This window comes from Chroicocephalus ridibundus, chromosome 2, assembly GCF_963924245.1.
Source record: "Chroicocephalus ridibundus chromosome 2, bChrRid1.1, whole genome shotgun sequence".
Classification (NCBI taxonomy): domain Eukaryota; kingdom Metazoa; phylum Chordata; class Aves; order Charadriiformes; family Laridae; genus Chroicocephalus; species Chroicocephalus ridibundus.
The window spans coordinates 35,963,223-35,982,879 of record NC_086285.1 but is presented as its reverse complement, the minus strand read 5'-3'; the positions used below and the strand labels follow the sequence as shown (position 1 = coordinate 35,982,879).

The window sequence follows — 19,657 nt, the reverse complement described above, 5'->3', positions numbered from 1 at the left end:
TTAACAGCAGCAAAAAATGGGTAATAGAACTAAGAAAAGTGGTCAGTAACAGCTTCATATCCAATACCACACCCTGTTTACAAAAATAGCAGCAATAGTTACAGCAGAAGAGTATCTGCATGCATTCCACCAGACCATCCTCAAGGAAAGAATCAATTAAGTTACATCCTGTGCCTACCCATTTATTTTTCATACTATAAGCACACTTCCCCAAAACATTAGCAACTTCACCTGTATATGGATACAGAAGAAGCCTCCAGAAGGATAACAAGTTATCATATGAAGACAGCTCCATGGTCTGCATGACTACTATGCACTATGCATGAGGCAGAGGAAACATGCTCACAGACAGCTAACAGAACAGCCGACAACTGTTAGGATCACACCCTAGCTTGCTTTAGAATCGTCTAGGTTGGAAGGGACATTTCAGATCATCTAATCCAACCATCAACTTAACACTGACAAAAACCACCACTAAACCACATCCCTCAGCACCATGTCTAGCCATCTTTTAAATACCTCCAGGGATGACAATTGCACCACTTCCCTGGGCAGCCTGTTACAACGCTTGATAATCCTTTTGGTGTAGAAATTTTTCCTAATATCCAATCTAAACCTCTCCTGGCACAACTTGAGGCCATTTCCTCTTGTCCTATCGTTTGTTACTTGGGAGAAGAGATCCCCACCTTGCTACAACCTCCTTTCAGGTAGTTGTAGAGAGTGATACAGTCTCCCCTCAGACTCCTTTTCTCCAGGCTAAACAACCCCAGCTCCCTCAGCTGCACCTCAGAAGACTTGCGCTCTAGATCCCTCATCAGCTTTGTTACCCTTCTCTGGACGCACTCCAGCACATCAATGTCTTTTCTGCAGCAAGGAGCCCAAAACTGAACACAGTATTCGAGGTGGGGCCCCACCAGTGCTGAGTGCAGGGGGATGATCACTTCCCTAGTCCTGCTCACCACACTAGTCCCGATACAGGCCAGGATGCTGTTGGCCTTCTTGGCCACCTGGGCACACTGCTGGCTCATATTCAGCCAGCTGCTGACCAACACTCCCAGGTCCTTTCCAGCCAGGCAGCTCTCCAGCCACTCTTCCCCAAGGCTGTCACGTTGTATGGGGTTGTTGTGACCCAAGTGCAGGACCCGACACTTGGCCTTGTTGAACCCCATACCACTGGCCTTGGCCCATCGATCCAGCCTGTCCACATCCCTCTGCAAAGCCTTTCTACCCTCAAAAGTAACTTATGTGTGTGCCCACACTCTCAGCCCTCCTTTTAACCGATGCAGTGTTAGCACTTGGAAAGCATGGAGCTGACCAACTGTTTCAGTCCTAGCCAGTTGGACCGAGCTGTGGCTGAAGCTGCTTGAATTTGTCTGTAGCTCAGACCAACAACAGTTCTTACTGGACGGTATGAAACTTAAGTCAGAAGAGATGTGTGATGCAGAACAGAGGTTTGCAATACACAGCCTCAGTGAGAGGGGCATTAGCTCGCAAGCTCCTGTTCTTCTGAGACACATTGGAAAAATACTTGTTTCTCTAGAAAAGCACAGAATGACCTCCTTCAGCTCTATGAAACTGCAGCCAAGGTTCTCCCTGTTATTTGGTAAAAACTTATTTCTGTTTTCCTACTTGGGAAAACTATTTTGATCTTCTAGCTCCTAATACAAGAGAGGACCATCAACACACTTAAGCTAAAGCACAGAATTCACTTAACACACCTAGGAGCATTCAGTACCCCTTCAAATGTTTTCAAAAAACTATTAAAATTTCACTGCAGTACAACCATCTAGAAGATGCTTAATGCCTACCACCTAGTGGATTAACACAGCATAACCTTAAAACATACACCAAAAAAAAACCCCACAAAATGTAAATGCCCTGTACAACTACACACCACAACTTCCCTCTGTCTGAAGAAGCAGGAACCACACAGGGCCTCCAGTAACAGAAAGCCATGAAATGCTACCCATCCAATATCTTTTCTACTTAGACACCAATCCGCATGTCAGACTAGAATCAAAAAATAAGTGTATCAAAACATTTTTTTGAATGGCATTGAAAAATAATTCCACTAGAAAGTGAGTAATTAATTCCATGAAAATGTGAATGCTTCAATTTATTAATGCTGTTCCAATCTTAGACAAACTTACATGCAGCCTGTAATCATGACAAGCTGTCAAACTATTGCCAACCTTTTTCCCTTCTCCATAAACACTTTCACAGTCAAAACAAAAAAAATTTAATATTTCTGAAGAAGAAAAGACACTGTTTCTAACAGCAAAGGCCAGAAGCACCAGCTTGGTGTTTCTACTGGTAAAGTCCTCTTCAAAAGTTCTTACTGCCTCTGCAGTAAGGCTATTTCGCCATCTAGTTCACCACTTTCTGTTGTTAGGCTGGCTGGGAGGGAGAGAGACTCTTGGTATAAACACGTGCTTCTGTAGCATTTCACTCTCACCTTAAAAAAAAAAAAGCTTAAAACATTTTAGACTTTGCTACACTGGTCCAAACTATACAGCCACCTTAACGGAAAAGGCTAGGAAAGTGTCTAATCCAACCATAAAATTCAATGCAGTTATCCTGCAAATTGCAGTGACTTTTTAATTGTAGGTTCTCTCATTAACACCTGCCTCCTAATAAATATTCTGTGCTTTATGAAGTCTTGTTAGTCACCAAACACAGTACCATAAGAGAAAAGCTGTTGCTCAAATCCAGGATCTAGGTAATTTGCCTCTAGAAACAAAACATCAAGGAGACCTAAGTAACACTGAGAACTACAGGTGTCAAATGTACAACTTAACTCAGAAGTGTTATCTAAAGCTTCATCTGCTGCTGTCGAGGTCTCCAACTATATAACATTTAACATTAAGAAACACAGGTTTCTCCACAGGTTCTCAGTGTTTCGGAATCAATACCAATTAAAGCAGCCTCCTTACCTGTAATGTTCTTGAGCGCTCAGAGAGGGGCAGTTGATCCACTTCCAAAATTAATTCTTCCACTGATGAATACAAGTTCTGCTGCACCTCATCTCTCTTGGCAATCAATTCATCTATTTCATCCTACGCAGAAGAAAAAGCAAGTCACCCAAATGCCACACATGCAGGAAGTGATACAAAAAAGCATTAATCCCTCAAAGTATGATTAGTACAATACATGCCTGACTAGGAATGAGTGAAAAAGCAAATTTTGTTTTTAACCTCTACTCCTACGACATGACCACCTTGCACAAATACAACATTCTTTACAGTGCAAAAATATGACTACATTATCAGACAACTAAAGAAACAGTTTCTGCATGACTGTTGATAACAGTAGGAATTCCTAATTGCTACTGTAAACATAAAATGTCCTCATTGCCCTGCAGAAATAGGAAAACATATATGAACATGGAAGACCAAACTGCAGCTTTACAGACTTGCTGTAAAGATTTGGAAAATCTAGTGTGGAAAGCAATGAATAAAGAAACAGAAACCAATAGAAGAGTTAACCATGACACTAATCCCAGTTTCACACGGAGCCAAAGAACAGTTAAATGAACACTTCCTACTAACAAGTAATATATAATATGAATATATCTGTAATATAAATATGTCTACACAAACACAGGTTCTCAGTGTTTTTAAATTTGATTTACCAAGTGAAAGCTTAGAAATTGACTTAATTAGGAGTTTGTATCCACAGAAGATAGACTAGAAACCTTTTCCCTGTAACAAGCAAGGGCAGAATGAGATCCGGTGGCTGGAAATTGAAAGATGGACAACTCGAACTAAAAATAAAATCCCAAACTGCAGCATACACTGCTTTGGAACATCGATTAGCAATTGAACAGATGTTGTAATTTAGCCAGACATTAGTGGGCTGGATAATAAAAATCAGTGGATTAAGTTCTACTATAGGTGAACACAACATATTGCTTCAGCACTTAAAAACATGAAACAACAACAACAGAAAGATTTAATAGGCACTTCTGCACTTCTTAGGCATCTCTGGTGACCAAAAACACATCCAATTTTTACAGACTTCCTGCTGTTTTTCCTGCATAAGACAGGAGCTAGTTTGTAAAAGAATACTGTAACACACTGCATGAAAAGTGTTCTTTATGACAAGGGGTCTTTATTCCTTTTTAAGACAAGATTTCTGCGGAATATTACTTCAAAAACTAGAGCAGTAGAGACTTAATGTAGCAGAAAATTCAACCAGGCAACCAAACTCCAATTAATAACCGTTCAAGCACTAGAGTAAATTTAACAGTCTACACATGACAAAATGATAATCCAGGAACTCAACAGACAGCTCAGGACCCACGAGACAAGTCTCCTTCCAATGTCTGCCATTTAATTGCATACATTCAACAGTTCATGGATCAGATAATGCCTGTGAAATAACAATAAATTCAGAGCGCATTAAGTACACAGGCAGTATCTTAATAGTCTGCTTTACAAAGATGTAAGTATATGGGATAGCTAAAACTTATCTCTGGCACCAGCACCGTCATTAAGCTTCTCTATTTATGCCACCCTTACCCACTTTTTTTAATGAGCAATGAGTTCCCCTTTTTTAAACACTGGTGTGATTATTTTTCCATCATTCCCACTAAAAATGCTGAATATGTACACTACAGTCTCTAATAAGTTTCTAACTCAAAATCATAAATTAAGCAACACATCCTTACAACACTAGCTACAATGTCTGAAAAGCCAGAGTTTGTATTACACCCTATTGCTATGAGTATCTGCCTACATTGCAATCACAGTAACTTGTAATTATCCCTCTTTTTTCATCTGTAAAGCTGCCATCCTCTCAGTCACATTTCATAGGAGAGCTAGTTAAGCGACCAGCACCACTACCTTCCTATTTGGACACAGAATTTACATCAAATTCTACAATTAGTTTTGAATATATTTTTAAGCATTACCATTACAAAAGAATCACCTTTGTTATTTTCATACACACCATGCCCCAGTACTACTTCAGTTCACTGCTTATCTTCTTATGTTTCCAAGATATACGTTACATAAATACCTTATTAAGAAGAAATGCTCCAGTGGCCCACCTTCATTTTTGGGACAGTATCCAGGACAGACCCAGTTAAACCAGCATATACCAACTATGGAAGCTTAAAATTAAATAATGCCATTTACTTTGCACTCAAACTTATTGGGTTTACTCACACCTGTGATATCTCTTTAAGATGCATTAAGTTTCCCCAAAGCAAGACAAGATGTTCACTCCCAAGGGCGTACAAACAAATGAGGCTTGTGACAGTGAGAGAGGGCACCAGCACTCTAGGGAGGTTAAAGGAAGAGCACATTGCTTAAGCAACTGAATAGCAAGATTTAACTTAGTAAATCCAATTTTGACAGATAGTGTAATAAATAAAATCATGTTTGTTAATCAAATCAGGCTTTCTTAAAGGCTGGTGAAAAATTACAATGTTTCGACTCTTCACATACTTAAATCGCAGGCATCCGGTGTGCTACCTGGTGCCTTTGACACCTCAAGGCCTAAATCATAGGCATCCAGTGTGCTATCTGGTGCGCTTTGACACCTCAATGCCTAAATCACAGACATCTGGTGTGCTTTAACACTTCAAAGGGAAGAGCTAAGTTGTGCGATAAGCTGAAAAGAGTCACCCCAAGGACACCGATAAAGATGAGGAGCCTTCAGCCTCACGACCACCAGGAGGCGGGACAAGACCGACCCCCTAGCAACACGTCGCTCAGACACAGAATATACCAGGATTGACACATATACGGGAACCAGAATAGTATATAATCAGCTACTTTCGGGAAGTGGGTGTGCGCCATTGGCGGAGCAAAGACTCCCCGGCCGCCCAGCGCTGTTTTGCTTGCTGCCGCTTGCTTAATAAACTAATTTGATTAATTGGACTGGTTCCTGTCAATTATTGGGCCACAATCTATAACACTAGGTTGACAGATTAAGCAAACAGAGTTAAACAGTCTGTTACAGTTTAATAGCCAGCTATTTCATCCATCTGTTTGGGATCACTGGGCATCCTGCACACTGGATTTACACGTACCTCATATTAACCGAGCAAGAAAAGTTTGTGACATCAACATACTCAGTTGCACTATTAAAAATATTTGTTAGCCTATCTACAGCCAGTATCATTTAAGTAGGGATGACAGGCAGAATAACAAGCACACCGTTTCACTGTGTGCATCCTGGACACTTCCTGTATTTGAAAATACAGTAGACAAGATCCTGTGGCACATTACAGCACATAAAATAGGTATTTAAAAATCAAAATGATTCTCAGGGGAGAAAAAAAGATAAGGCACTACACTGCGCATTAAAACAGGACAACCTTTTGGTACCATAGCTCTAGCATGATGCAACCAAAACTTTTGTTCTTTACCTTTCACCTACCAAAGTCTTCAAAATACTTAAGACAAATTCCAGAAGAGTCATGAGATGTCCTGCTTCCAGCTGCTACCACTTCATCTTGAAAAGTAAATTAATTCTTCAGGGAGCTCTACAATTCCACACACATTCCCACTTGCATACCCTTTGCAGCACTCATGCACTCTAGAGGATACCTGACATCTACACATTGTCTTTATTTTTCCCTGTTTAAAATATCAGTGACACTACCATTACAACTTCCCCTCTTCAGATAGCAGGATTTTTTTATATATATATTTTTTTTTTTACAACCGCGCACTCTTGAGAAGTCATAAGATTTCACTTCACCATTCATTTACACCTAAGCTTAAGCAACCAGGAACAATGTCAGAATGGGCAGGGGGGGACAGGAGGTGGTGTTGATTTTGGAAGAAAAATAGTTTTCAGGCCACATGTCAACACAAAACAGAGGGCTACACAAACACGTGGAGCTGCCAGAAGCAGCATAGTGCTGCAAGCTCATTTCAACAGTATTTCAAATATTTTGGCAGTGTAACACACTACAATGCATCATGCAGGCATGACTTCATTGTTAGCCATTCACAACTGAAACAGGTGTCAACATCCAGACTGTCTAACGTACTCCAATAAATTAGTACATCAGAAAAACCTCAAGGACTCTTCAAGAATGGAACCTTTTTTCATGATGTTTCTCATGGAAGAATGCTGCTTGCTGGGGTTTGCAGCTCAGAAAAAACCCAACAGCGCAAAAACCCAACAGCGCAAAAACCCAACAGCGCAAAAACCCAACAGCGCAAAAACCCAACAGCGCAAAAACCCAACAGCGCAAAAACCCAACAGCGCAAAAACCCAACAGCGCAAAAACCCAACAGCGCAAAAACCCAACAGCGCAAAAACCCAACAGCGCACACACACTACTACATGAATGAAACCAAAGCAATCACCACCTCTATTAAAAAAAACACTTTGAGATTCCCCAGTCACGCCACCATATGTGCATCTGTCCCAACTCTTCTCCACGTTAAGGGTCTTCTTTCCCTCTATACCTGGCCGTACTGAGTTAATGCAAAACTAGACAAGGGGGGCAAAAACAAATTCTAAGATGGCTTTGCAGCAAATGGAGAACAACTTGTCTGCTGTTATTCAAGAAGGCTTACAGGCCCACCTGAGCTCAGCCATCCTATGTAATGTCCAGAAAATTGCAACTGCTACTATTTCACATGTGATCGGGAATTCACTCAAGGAAAGTTAAAGCTTATGCAAGTGAATCCCTAAGCAGCCCTGGCTCCTGGGTACCTCTCAGTCTAGCTATTCTTCTACACACTGCTCCCCTATACAAGATGCAACACTAAAATGTCATCTGCTTATTAATGTTTATCTTAATGTTGTAAAGTTTAAACATTTGATTGTCTTTTATTTATTAAAAACTATTTATTTTCACCTACAGCAATCAAATGTATGCCATGCCATAGATATTTTAATACTTTTTTAAATATTTTCCCTGCACAAGCAGCAACAGAGCTTACTTGGGTTCTCCTCATGGCTCGTTATTTTCTAGTCCGTTTCATAAGCTGCTAAATTCAGTGTAACACAGCAACACTTCTTAAGTAAACACATTAAAAATGTTATACTTGAAAATGGTCACAACACATGTGCTGTCATTCTCCCAGATGCACAACTACCATCCCTTCCCTCCTGTACCACAATGCCTGCCACAGACCAGGGAACCTTCCCGTTCCCAAAAGCAGTATCGCTGCACACGAGGTCGCAGTAGACAACCATCCTTACCAACACTGCCATGCCTCTGTCCCCAGGCAGGCTTTTTCAGATCTGTGGTTGCAGAGAAGTTACACTAGGTGGCAGCTTTCCTCTATACAAGTCCATCTTTCTATAGAGGCGTACTTGCATACCCCTCTACCTACACCTCCCCAACAACAAGAGAAGCACATACCAAGTAGTGGCATGCTGCTTTAACAAAAGGTTTTAAATACAGATACTGCAGCTGCACAGCTGAAACGGTTTCTAACTCTTACAGAACAGAAACATTTTAGCTATCATGTTCTAACTTCCTTATGCTTCTTTACAAAATCAAGGGCATCAAAAAGTCTAACACAAAAAATAACGCTTCACAATAATAAAATTCACAAAAAAAATAAACATCAGTTGTGGCAAAGGCAGCAAAGCCTCCAACATTATCTAGTAAAGGACAGATGTTTCCACGCTGCGCTCATGCTATTCAGCTACGCTTATAAGACTAAATACTCTGTCAATAACTGTTAAAGTATAGCTCTTGAGAAAAAAAATAATTCCAACCTACCACATTTCTGCATAGCCGAATTCTCTCTTGAGCCAAGTCATACTCCGTCCAAACCTTCTGCAATTTCTCCAATGAACACGGAACAGTGAGACATCCTTCTGTAACTACTATTATGGATTCCGAGAGCTGCTCCCTAAAACGACTGTTCTTATTTGTCTGTCTAAGTTGTAAGGAGGAAATAACATTTTACCAGTTGTTTTTCTTTTCCCCCAGAACTTAAACAGTTTAAAAATCAATGTTATTCAGACCCCTTAGAACATACAAATTTTGAGATAGCACCTGCCGCGTTAATGACCTACTTTCTTTCAAAACATAGCAGCAGCAATTTTTCTCATTCAGCTGTTAAATCTTTTTTTGACGAAGGACCAAGAATACATTCATTACATCTAAGTATTGATGAGGTTGTACATGGAAATTCACTCCTGCTTTTAATTTCCCTTTTGTCCTATTTTCTCTCTTGGTATTTTTTTTTTACTCATCTTTCATGAACACAAACATCAATATATATATTCCTTCTTAAAGGAGCTGATGGTCATTTCTATTTCAAGTCTTCTTCCCACTGAAGTTTTGTCCCGTCTTTTTTAAAAGTTTTAAACGAGACTTTAAAACTTCTAGTTTTAAACTAGAAGGGAAATTTGGGCTAAAAAGAAATACGCCTCTCTCAGCAATACGGACACCCAAAGAACTCCAACTGCCCAGGTGCTTTTAACAACTAGCTGCATTTACTAATTAGCATCCTCCTTGAAGATGGAATTGAAAGCTCTTCTTGCAAAAGCTATGGTAAGGGAACAGAAGTGAATCAAAGTAATCTAATAAACACTGAGAAGCAGGCAAAGCAAATTCCAATGTAAGCTTCCAAAAAGCTCAGGTTTCAGCCTTGCTTTTGGGAAGTACTCCCCTCTGTATACAACACTACATTTTTCTTAAAAAAATAACAAAACAAAACTTTTGGGAAATAAAAAAGCATACATGACTTCAAGAGATAAACAGGGCAATGATAAGTGGTACTATTTTAGAAAAAAAATACATACCTAACTTCTTTCAATGCCTTCACCTTAGCAGCCAAATTTCTCATTTTTGTTCCAATGTAATTATGCAGAGTTTCCTCAAAATTTCTAGCAGTTTTCATGGATGCTTCCTTCTCGCTCTGAATTATTTATCATTTTCGGAGCAGTGTTTCAACAAAGAGAGGCAAAGATAGATCAATATTCACAACAGACAGAGTTACTAACATGCAGACCATAATTTAGACTTTTGAAAACTAGAGACCAACACACACATACACAGAGCTGGCCCTCCTCTAAACACTTAAAGAAAATAAAACTATTCTCATTGGTTTGTATGTCTTTCTAGGCATTTTGTTAATAGCTTCTTAAAGGTTAATGGTTCACTTCCTTCCCCTCATTTCAGTAGTGATGTATTCAATTGTATTTCTTCAATTACTCCCCATTTGCTAACAAGTCTTCAGACAACGTGGTATTTTTTTCTTTCCTTGCTGAAAAATTCAGGGAAATGTAAGTCCAGGACCTCATTAAACTCCTTTCTCTTATCACTACCACAACTCAAAGGGGTGCAGCAAGACAAGAGCTCTTGCGGTACGTACAACCATCCTGACCTTCCTACAAGGAATATTTTCAAGACAAAATAAACAAGGAATATCTTCAAGACAAAACAAGGAATATTCTTGACCCAAAACAAGCCTGTACACCACATCAGGCTATATTCCTCAAGGGGCAACCTAAATTTAAAAGCTCTTGCTCTCATACAACAGAGATGCTTTTATAAATTCCACTTCAAGTAATGAAACACAGTCTTTAAAAGTTGTGAGCCTTTCAGACTCGCTACGTATTGTGTTTAAAAAAAAATAAAAATCAAACACAGAACGGTTTAAATAGTTTTGTATTTGCAGATGGGCATGATGTCTCATGACTGCAGGGTGTTTAAGTACCCCTCAAAGCCACCACCACGCATCACCCTTCTAAAACAGGTCATTGCCTACCACAGTGGTTTTAGCAGGGAGCAAATTATTTTCTTACTTAAAAGGAACACCCCCAACCCTTTCTTTTAAAGCAGTTTACTTGCATTCAACACAAAAAGTAATTAAAACTTGCAGAAAACAGGTTTTTTTTAAAGAAATCATCAGACTATAGATAAGAAATGCTTCTAAGAATTCCTTGCATTCAAGTATTTTTTCTTAGCTGCAGACAGGTATTCAGTTGCTTGTTAATTCAGTTTGCATAGAAGTGTACAAACATTGTATCTTCAGTTGATGGAGAATCTGTGCACTGACAGGTTTGTACATGTAGAAACACAGGTGTTCTAGGTAGAGGTAACTGAATAGCACAGCTGGTTATGAGTAGTTTTATTCCACAAGAAAGAAAAAGGAAACAGCTGTGCACAAGTTCAAGTTTGGAGGTGTCAAAGGGATTTACACAACAGTAGCTTTTCCTTTTGTATATGTAGAGATAAGAGTTTGCACAACGTTTTTCTGAATTCATGCAAATATAACATTTTTTCACACAATCTCTTCTTACCACTGCTGTTTATCACACTTAAAACCATTTGCAGCATTTTTAAGCCTATCAGTAACTATTACTAAGTACTGTGCTTCTCAGATAGCGCTAGGAACTTCCCCTGGAAAGACATATAAGCATCATTTCTATTAAGCAGCAATTGAGGAACTAATTTTTATCCAGTTCTAATATCCCACAGCTGCTGTGATTCTGTGATGCTTAGGAATTTTCAGCCCCACACACAGAAAGCTGTTTTTCCCCTTAAGTGAGCGGAAAAAAAGGCAAAGATTACATCCTTATACACAAAGCACATTTTTAATCACAAAGTGCAACGTTCATACTGAACACCTACATCCAAACCAGCAGCTGCATCATCAAGCGCGGTGGCAAGCCAGTACACACACCAAGGGGAGCTAGGGTCCAACCTGGACTGCAAAATGTCTGCTGACGCACACTGACAGCACCTCCCTGCACCAGGGCAAGACAAGTCGTCACTCAACCAGTTTAATCCTTCTGTATTCCAAACAACAGCACACAGCTGAACCACAGTATGATGAAACAGTAAGACGGAAGCATTGTCAGGAACACTTGCAATGAGGAGAGATGCATCCTCTTCGTATTTCCACATACCTGAAGTTCACGCTTCAGCTGCTGAACCTTCAGTTCTAGTTCCTTCTGCGTCTGCAAGAGATTTATGTTCTCCCTTCTGAGAACTTCATTATCTTCAGACAGTTTCTGATCTGGTCTTATTTGTGCGAACCTGCTGTCTGGCACTGAGGTAGAAGCTAGCATTTTTTCCCTTTTAAAATTAATGAAGAGGAATTAATTAAAAAAAAAGAAACCCAACAAAACACAATGTGCATTCTTTCATGCTATTGTAATTTCAGTAATGACCACAGAACACCACATCAAAAAGTCTACAGAAGCACCTGCACAATCATGCTTTACTTCTTCAATCTGTATCCCTCTCCACACCACTCTTTACAAAGACTGTTGCACAACATGGAGGAAAAAAATACATCATTTGAAGAAAAACTTGATATGTTTTCACTGTCACTAACTCAAAAGTCTTTCACGTCCAAAAAACATCTTACGATACCACAGTGCAGACCCAGAAAAGCCAAAGACCACTGTAATTCAGATCTTCTACCTACTAAATAAGACAAAGCACTTCCAGGTTAGTGTTTTGGAACTACACCCTAATAGTTATTTTTATAACGAAGAGTGATGTGAAGCCATCTGTCTCAGAGTACTGTGACAGTACTGTACGGTATTAAAGCTCCACTAGACCTCACATCAACTTCATCCTCACCTGCATGGCTTTGGTTACATCTTAGCTTCTTTCTTTCTCAATTTCCTTCGCAGGCATACCACCCCAAAAATGCCTGTGATGTGCAAGAAGTTAAAGGACACCAGAACACACAGAAATGAAACAGACGATCCACTAGCTGCCAGCTACTCAGGCCAGTCAGGAGAGCTTTGTACAAAAAAGTATCTCAACCACATGCCACACACAAAAAAAAAGCTATTTCTTTTTTAAAATCAGATTCACAGCATATCTCCAACTCAGAAAACAGGGCAGATCAGAGTATCAAAATAATTCAGGATGAGGCACTTTACTATAAATTTAGACTTTTTTGAAGAGCACCTCTCATATTAGTATTTGTTAACAGCATAGACTTGCCTAAATGATCTAATTGTAAAACAGATTTGGATACCATGCTAGTATGTGGAAGGGCGCGCCTTCAGGTGATTCATTAAAATGTTCTAGAAGCTCAAATTATGGAACATTAGCAAATTCTAAACAAGTTTTTTTGGAGAACATTCCTTCTTACACCATCTCAACTTTCTGAATGCCAAGTACCATCTTTCCCACCCACAAACATTTTTCTCAGCAGCCTGTTGCCATGGCAATCCTAGCAACTGTAGGAAAAGTCTCTTTAAAAAGATTTCTGACAACAACTGTAAATGCCAACTTACCACTACCTCTTGTCTATGTAATTATAAGTTGCAGAGACACCGTTGTCCCCTAAAGTTTTCCCTCTAAAACTATGATTGCTGGCTTTATTTCTTATAAGCACACATTGTTACATTCCTAGACAAATAAATCATCAAAATATGTTTGTCCTGATACATAAGGGTACTTTTACACTCTACATTTGTGCCCAGTGAGTTTTTAATGGAGGTAAATAAATAGGGGATAGATACAAAAAGTCTTAAGGACAAGCCAATGGAAATTACAGAGATGCTAAAACAAACATTATTGCATTGCCTATCACTGCAAAATGTGCTACAGGCCTGATGTCCTGCAACCTCTGCTTTCAACTAAGCCTTATGGTATCTCCTCCTCTGCTTACTAGCTGCTACCTCTTGCTGCTTTTTCAAAATCTTGCAGGAGGAAGAACAAGCTATCCAACCAGCAACACCACTAGCGAACAGGTTTTTTAGAGATTTATGTCCCAATTCCCCTCACCACAGCCTGCACAAATACACACACACAGATTCACATATACTTCCCCTCCACGGAGTACCAGTATTACTTGATGCAGGACAGACAGAAACTGAACTTTGTATTTTAGACACTCGCTTCCCCCTCCATCTTCTCATATACCCACATCCCAGCAAGTAAGCTAATTAGATCATACAATACATCACACACAAAGTTTTCTGTGACATCCCCGCTGCCTTACTTTGGGGCAAACACAGAGTTTCCGGTAAAATTCTGAGTCCTTGTGCTGGCAGCTACTTGGTCACAGCGCCTTCTTGGGATGCTGTACAGTGCATGTGCAGACCTGTTTACCCCCAGTGGAACTGAAACTTTTATCTTCCTATGCTGATTTTGCATTTCATCTGCTTTTCTTTCTTCTGCATCTTTAGTATTTCCTGGAGATGTGCATTTTTCAGCAAATCCTGCCTTGACCACCTCTTTTCCAATATCTATTTTTTCATATTCTGCCTGGGCAATAATGGTACCATCTTCATGCTTGCCTTTGTGACGTATTTTTATTTCTTTTTCAAAAACTAGGCTGCTCAAGAACTTCTTCCCCTGTAAAATAAAAATACACTTAAGTTGCATACTGTACACTCTAAATACTTTTAGCTGAAATCAGCCACCTTTCTTCTAAGAAAAAGAGGACATGTTTAAGACCAAAACCCAAAGAGCTGCACAGGCAAAGCTTATACTTAACACATTTATTCTGAAACAATGCTGTGTCTATACAACTCTAACTGTACTTGATCTAATCACTGTCAATGCCAGACTAGACTTCAACACCAATAGTTCTCCCTCGATGTTCAGCTTTGCAGAATTCAGTATCATTTATAAGCAGAAGTCCAAAGTCTCATCAACTCTCAACAGAAGTTGGCAACTGGGTTATACAAGTCTTTTAGAGGATACTAGACCAACTATTTAACAGTATTATATAAAATAATATTAAAAAATACTTGAATTATTACCTTGTTTAACAGCCTTTCAGTAAGTGGTCCAGAAGTTGAAACAGAACATAGCGACAAATGAATTACGATGTGTATCTACCTTATGGAAATCTACCTTACTAAAACTACTCATTTAGAAATCAGGAAATGCGAGAATTGTCAGCTATCAGTTTCATCAGTAACATCAAAGAAAAACAGCTCTGGAAGACTGGGGAATGCACTCAAGACATCTGGGAGAAAGTTATCTTTTATTAACAGGATCTTTTTTTCTTTTTGCACCACCACTTCTGAAAACAAGCTGGTTTTGCTGAAAGTTAAGAACGGAAGGGGTGGGCGCAGAAAAGCTACACAGAGCAAGCAAATAAAGCTTTACCTCAAGAAACAAGAGCTGTTTTTAAAAAACAAATACACACCAAAAAACCCCCACAACCACCCCACACAAACAAAACAAAACCCCAGACAATTGAGAATGGAGATTTTCACCTGTCTTAAGTAATTAATCACATTAAGAATGCCAGTAGGACCACAGAGACGAGACCATACACAAGGGGTCTCCATATCTCCCCTAAATGATAAAGGCATAGACAAGGCAAGCAGGACAGCCGCTTCCTGCCTCCTCCCCCAGCAACTGCTGCTCCCAAGCCACCAGCTGGTGAAGCACAGGCAGTGCCAGTGACAAGCCTTGAAGAAGCATGCCATTAAGACTGCAAAACAAATGGTGTCCCTGAAAGGGAGACTGCCACTAGTAAAACTCGATGAACAGTCACCAGTGCCACTCAAGAGGGCTCAAAGCTTTTACCAGTCCTGTTGGCATCAGCTCCTGAGCCTTTAACAGTCATGGCCAGCCAGGGATGACAGGGTTCCTACTACCACTCACATTCACCTGCCACTCCCTCTCTTGATCAAAAGTTTGTACAGTATCTAGGCACATGACATTTGAGGAGCTTACAGACAGAAGTGAATTTATGGCAAGTTCTGTGACTTAAGGGGGGTATTTTTCTCTCTGAAGGGAAAGAAACAGAGGTACTTTGTTTCCTCAGTGATGGAAATAACTCGGGTCAGTCAGAAATAGACCTGAGGCTCTGAAGATGGCAAAAGTATACTCCAAAAATCACCTCCCAGCACAATCTGAACCATTTTTGACAAAACCATTTTAGTTTCTAGAGTACGTTCAGGCCAACAGATCACACAGTCCTTCCCAGCATGCCCAGCCTTCACAGTTAAACATCCAGTTCTTAGAAGACTCCTCCTGGTGACATTGTGCTGATATTTGGCAGCATCTGTTACAGATCCTAACATCTAAATGCTTGAAAATCTGTTACTCACCTCATCAAACATGTTTAAGTTCTGATCAGTTGGTATCTGCAGTCCCCAGAGCCTGTACTTCTTGGCAACGCTTGGACATTGCAAGTTTGGTGGAATTTCAACTATGTCTGATCTATTCAGAACCTCAGAATTTCCATAGTCAATGTACAGTACCTGACACTGCAACAATAATATAAAACACAAATCAACAGAAGTTACACAAACCTTCTACAGAAATATGCACTGATGACTATTAGAATATAAGTATTTTAACGCACATGCACGTTGCAGAGACCAGAATCGTCCGTACTGAGACTAGACACCCTTCAGAGGAAGGAGCAGAGTTAGAGAAGTCTCTTACATTGGCACCTGTGTAAAAGCTTAGCAGCAAACTTTAAGTAACAAAACAGATCTTTGCTGGCATATTTTTCCCCCCGTCTAACGGCTACAATTAAGAAGCAATATAGAAGACTTTCTTCAATGGACAGATATGCAACCTAATGTTTCCATGCCAACCATCCTGTCTAGAAATTATAATTTTAAACAGGAACTACTAGCCTCCTGTACCAGTCACCTAATGATGATTAACAACTCTTTCAGGTCATTTGCATCACTGCTAACACGTCACACAAGGCTGCCATTTCCACGACTCAGAAGTGAAATTAAATTGCTTAACAACATTAACTACCACTTGTGAATCTCTTGATAAAGAGATACGATGCTTTGCATTTTGCAAGCATGTCATGTTTTGCTAGTCTTTTCATCAGCATTTTTCAAAATTTCATGTCACCTGAATTTGTGTCCCATGTGCCTATTCACTCTTTTTAAATACAATCACACAGCAAGTTTCAAAAAGAGAGAGTTGCATTTTTTCCTATCATCCTGCATGTAGAACTGCTACACAATTAAAGACTTTAAAAAAAATTGTTCCTGCCTTTTCACTGCTGATCACTTGCTGTACCATACATCTGTACCAACATCCATCTTCAGAAAAACACCCACCATAAATCTGGAAATTAGGAAAAAAAGATCAAGAATAGCATTCTGAAAATATAAGCGTATCTCAAAATGGTGTATGTAATACGTTACAAATCTTATTTTCACACTATCCTATAATTATCACAACAGCATGAAAACAAAATAATGCATTTGACATCCTATCTCTCATAACAATCTATGCTAATGCTTCAAAAACGTAATACTCTTACTCCAAAACCAAAATTTTGCAACTAGAAAAGCACCAGCATTTTACGCAGCACACTCTCATGCCTTTGCTGTTAATGTGTTGCTACAACATTTTATTGACACTGACAGCTTAGTAAGCTTGACAAAGGAACAGGCCAGTCCCACCACAAACATGCTGCGCTGGCTGTTGTTGCATTTTCTTCCTTTTCAAGGGGAACATAGGTCATTTACCTGTACACACGAACAGTTCAGACAAATCATTTTATTTACACCTTACTTTGTGGTAATCCATCAGTAGTTCACACACAAAAACAGAAGTTGCCATCACTCTTCGTATGCTTGTCATAGAACGGCTATTAAATATGTCCTTGTTAATTCCTTAAGAGTACTTTGTTCAGTGCATTTAACATTACAGGTTTTTGCTCCATCTCAAGAAGTACGGAAAATCTTACAAAGAATCGCTTCTCTGAGAAAGCGTTGCTCTCTTGTTAAAGATAACCCATAATGTATACTGGACAACAAAAGAGAATTCAGCGTTCTGTATATTACCTTCTTGTAGTTTTCCCTGAGCGTTAGAAAAAAAACTATGGTTCCATAATTTAGTTGAAGTCTGAAGTGCAGAAAGATTTAAACTTGCTTACACAAAAAAATTGTTTTCTTTAGGAAAGCTAGTGGTTCTTAAAGAGATCTGAAGAGAATATAACTCACAGCATAATGAAAGATCAAGAAAACACCTAAGAAAATGGTTGCACAGGTTGCATTCAGGTGAAAAACAAACTCCACATATACACAACCTACTTACCTTACTAAAATCAGGTTTGCCAAAAACTGCATTAGCCTGAGGACAAGCTTCTGCCAGCGCACAACTTAATTTCAAGAGGTCATTACATCTACTGACATTCTAGGAATTGTGAAGAGAGGGTACGAGTTATTAACTGTCACTTTTAATAGATGGTTGATGGGTTATAACAGCCAAAAATTAAATCAAAACAGTTGCACTGCTGTTGAGACAAGTAATGCCCCACCTTAAGCTTTCAATCTTCATTATTTTAGTTGCACTCGTAAGCCTGCTCTCATTTTCTTCCAAGAATTAATGACACAGATCAGGGGCAGGCAACGTACCCCAGAGAAATAGTTTGCAATGAACATTTTTAACAGTTTAATTACCAGGTTCTGTAAGCAGTATGCAGATCTTACTTACTAATCCTTCTTCACAAATTTTATTATGTATTTGGTGTTCTTTTTTCTTTCTCTCCTTAATACAAGGCGACAACAGCACTGGCATACCCCTTGTTCTCTTTACATGCAAGACTTGGGTTTTGGTTCAGCTGAGAGAAGCAGAGCCTTTCCAGTTACAATTTGGTATCTGAATCACTGTAAGAGTGGGTCAATTCCAGTAACACAGCATTTATTAGACAACATTCTACTCATAATTCAAAGGAAATGATCCAGAGCTCAGAGCAGGAAAGAAAACACTAGTGCAACTAAACATTTTGCTAACCTTATAAGTACACTCCTAACTTCTGTACCTTACAACATTAAATAAAACACTGAGTCTCAGAATGCCAGGTTAAGAACCTAAAGCAGAACTACCTATGACTATTACATCTAAAAATCCCTTTATTAGAAGTGATTCCATAAAGAGAATGAGTAAAGCTTGGTCCCCCTCCACAAGTTCCTTTCCTACTGGGGTCTTGGCAAAGCAGCTCCTACAACTGGCTCAAAGCTACACAGGTGCTGACTAATGTGCACACACCAGTTAGCCAGCAGACCAAACAGAAAAGGCAAGCTTTGGTACTCCTAGATTTCCCCCTTTCCCTGCTGCACCCCCCACATTAATGAAAACAACTCACTGTTTGGGGTTTTTTAATTTTCCTCACTCCTCTTGCCCATCTACACAAAACCTGAAAGGACCTAGCATCTTTGAACCACCCCCACGCCAAGCTTCATTGAAACTGCCCCAGACACTCAGCTGTTCGAGAGCAGGGGATTCACCCCCAGGAGAGCTCCAGCTGCCTCCTACAGTATTCTTCAGTCAACAGCAAGTATTTTAACCCTCTATTATTAATTTTTTTGCCTACAAAATATTCAAGAAAACCCCACTACAATTCAAATGATGATGAACAATTCTTTTTGCCATTTCAGAAAGAATACCTGATTTCAGTTAAAAAGGGTACCATAATATTTGCAATTCTGGAATCTAAATTAACTTTTTTTTTCCCCCAACATCAAATGCTATTAATTACTCTCAATTCCATAGAAACTCGCCGGGGGAGGGGGAAGAGAAGATAAGATTAAACACCTCAGTCAAAATCAAATAGTTCTTTGAATTCACCTGCGCCCAAAACGTTACAGCATCTTCAACGTGGCAGCCCACAGCATCTTCAACTTGAGGGAGGGGAAAGAAAAAGAATTACTCTCAAATGTGACTTAATTTAAGATGATGGGTTGCGTGGTGACTTATTTTTTTAAAAGACCGCCTCACATTACCTGTGTCATGCTCTGTGTCTCCATCCAT

General features: G+C 39.5%; 1 protein-coding gene across 1 annotated transcript in view; it reads right to left on the bottom strand.

Moving 5' to 3' along the window:
* STK31 (serine/threonine kinase 31) overlaps nt 1–19,657 on the bottom strand; it is a 41,191-nt gene extending 21,534 nt beyond the window's left edge. The window contains exons 1-10 of the mRNA XM_063323902.1: nt 19,630–19,657; nt 19,475–19,527; nt 17,942–18,040; nt 16,889–16,963; nt 15,976–16,134; nt 13,905–14,260; nt 11,845–12,013; nt 9,733–9,848; nt 8,702–8,861; nt 2,934–3,056 (exon numbers count right to left, since the gene is read on the bottom strand). Coding sequence (XP_063179972.1) covers nt 2,934–3,056; nt 8,702–8,861; nt 9,733–9,848; nt 11,845–12,013; nt 13,905–14,260; nt 15,976–16,134; nt 16,889–16,963; nt 17,942–18,040; nt 19,475–19,527; nt 19,630–19,657 — 1,338 coding nt within the window. The remainder of the gene's footprint in view (nt 1–2,933; nt 3,057–8,701; nt 8,862–9,732; nt 9,849–11,844; nt 12,014–13,904; nt 14,261–15,975; nt 16,135–16,888; nt 16,964–17,941; nt 18,041–19,474; nt 19,528–19,629) is intronic.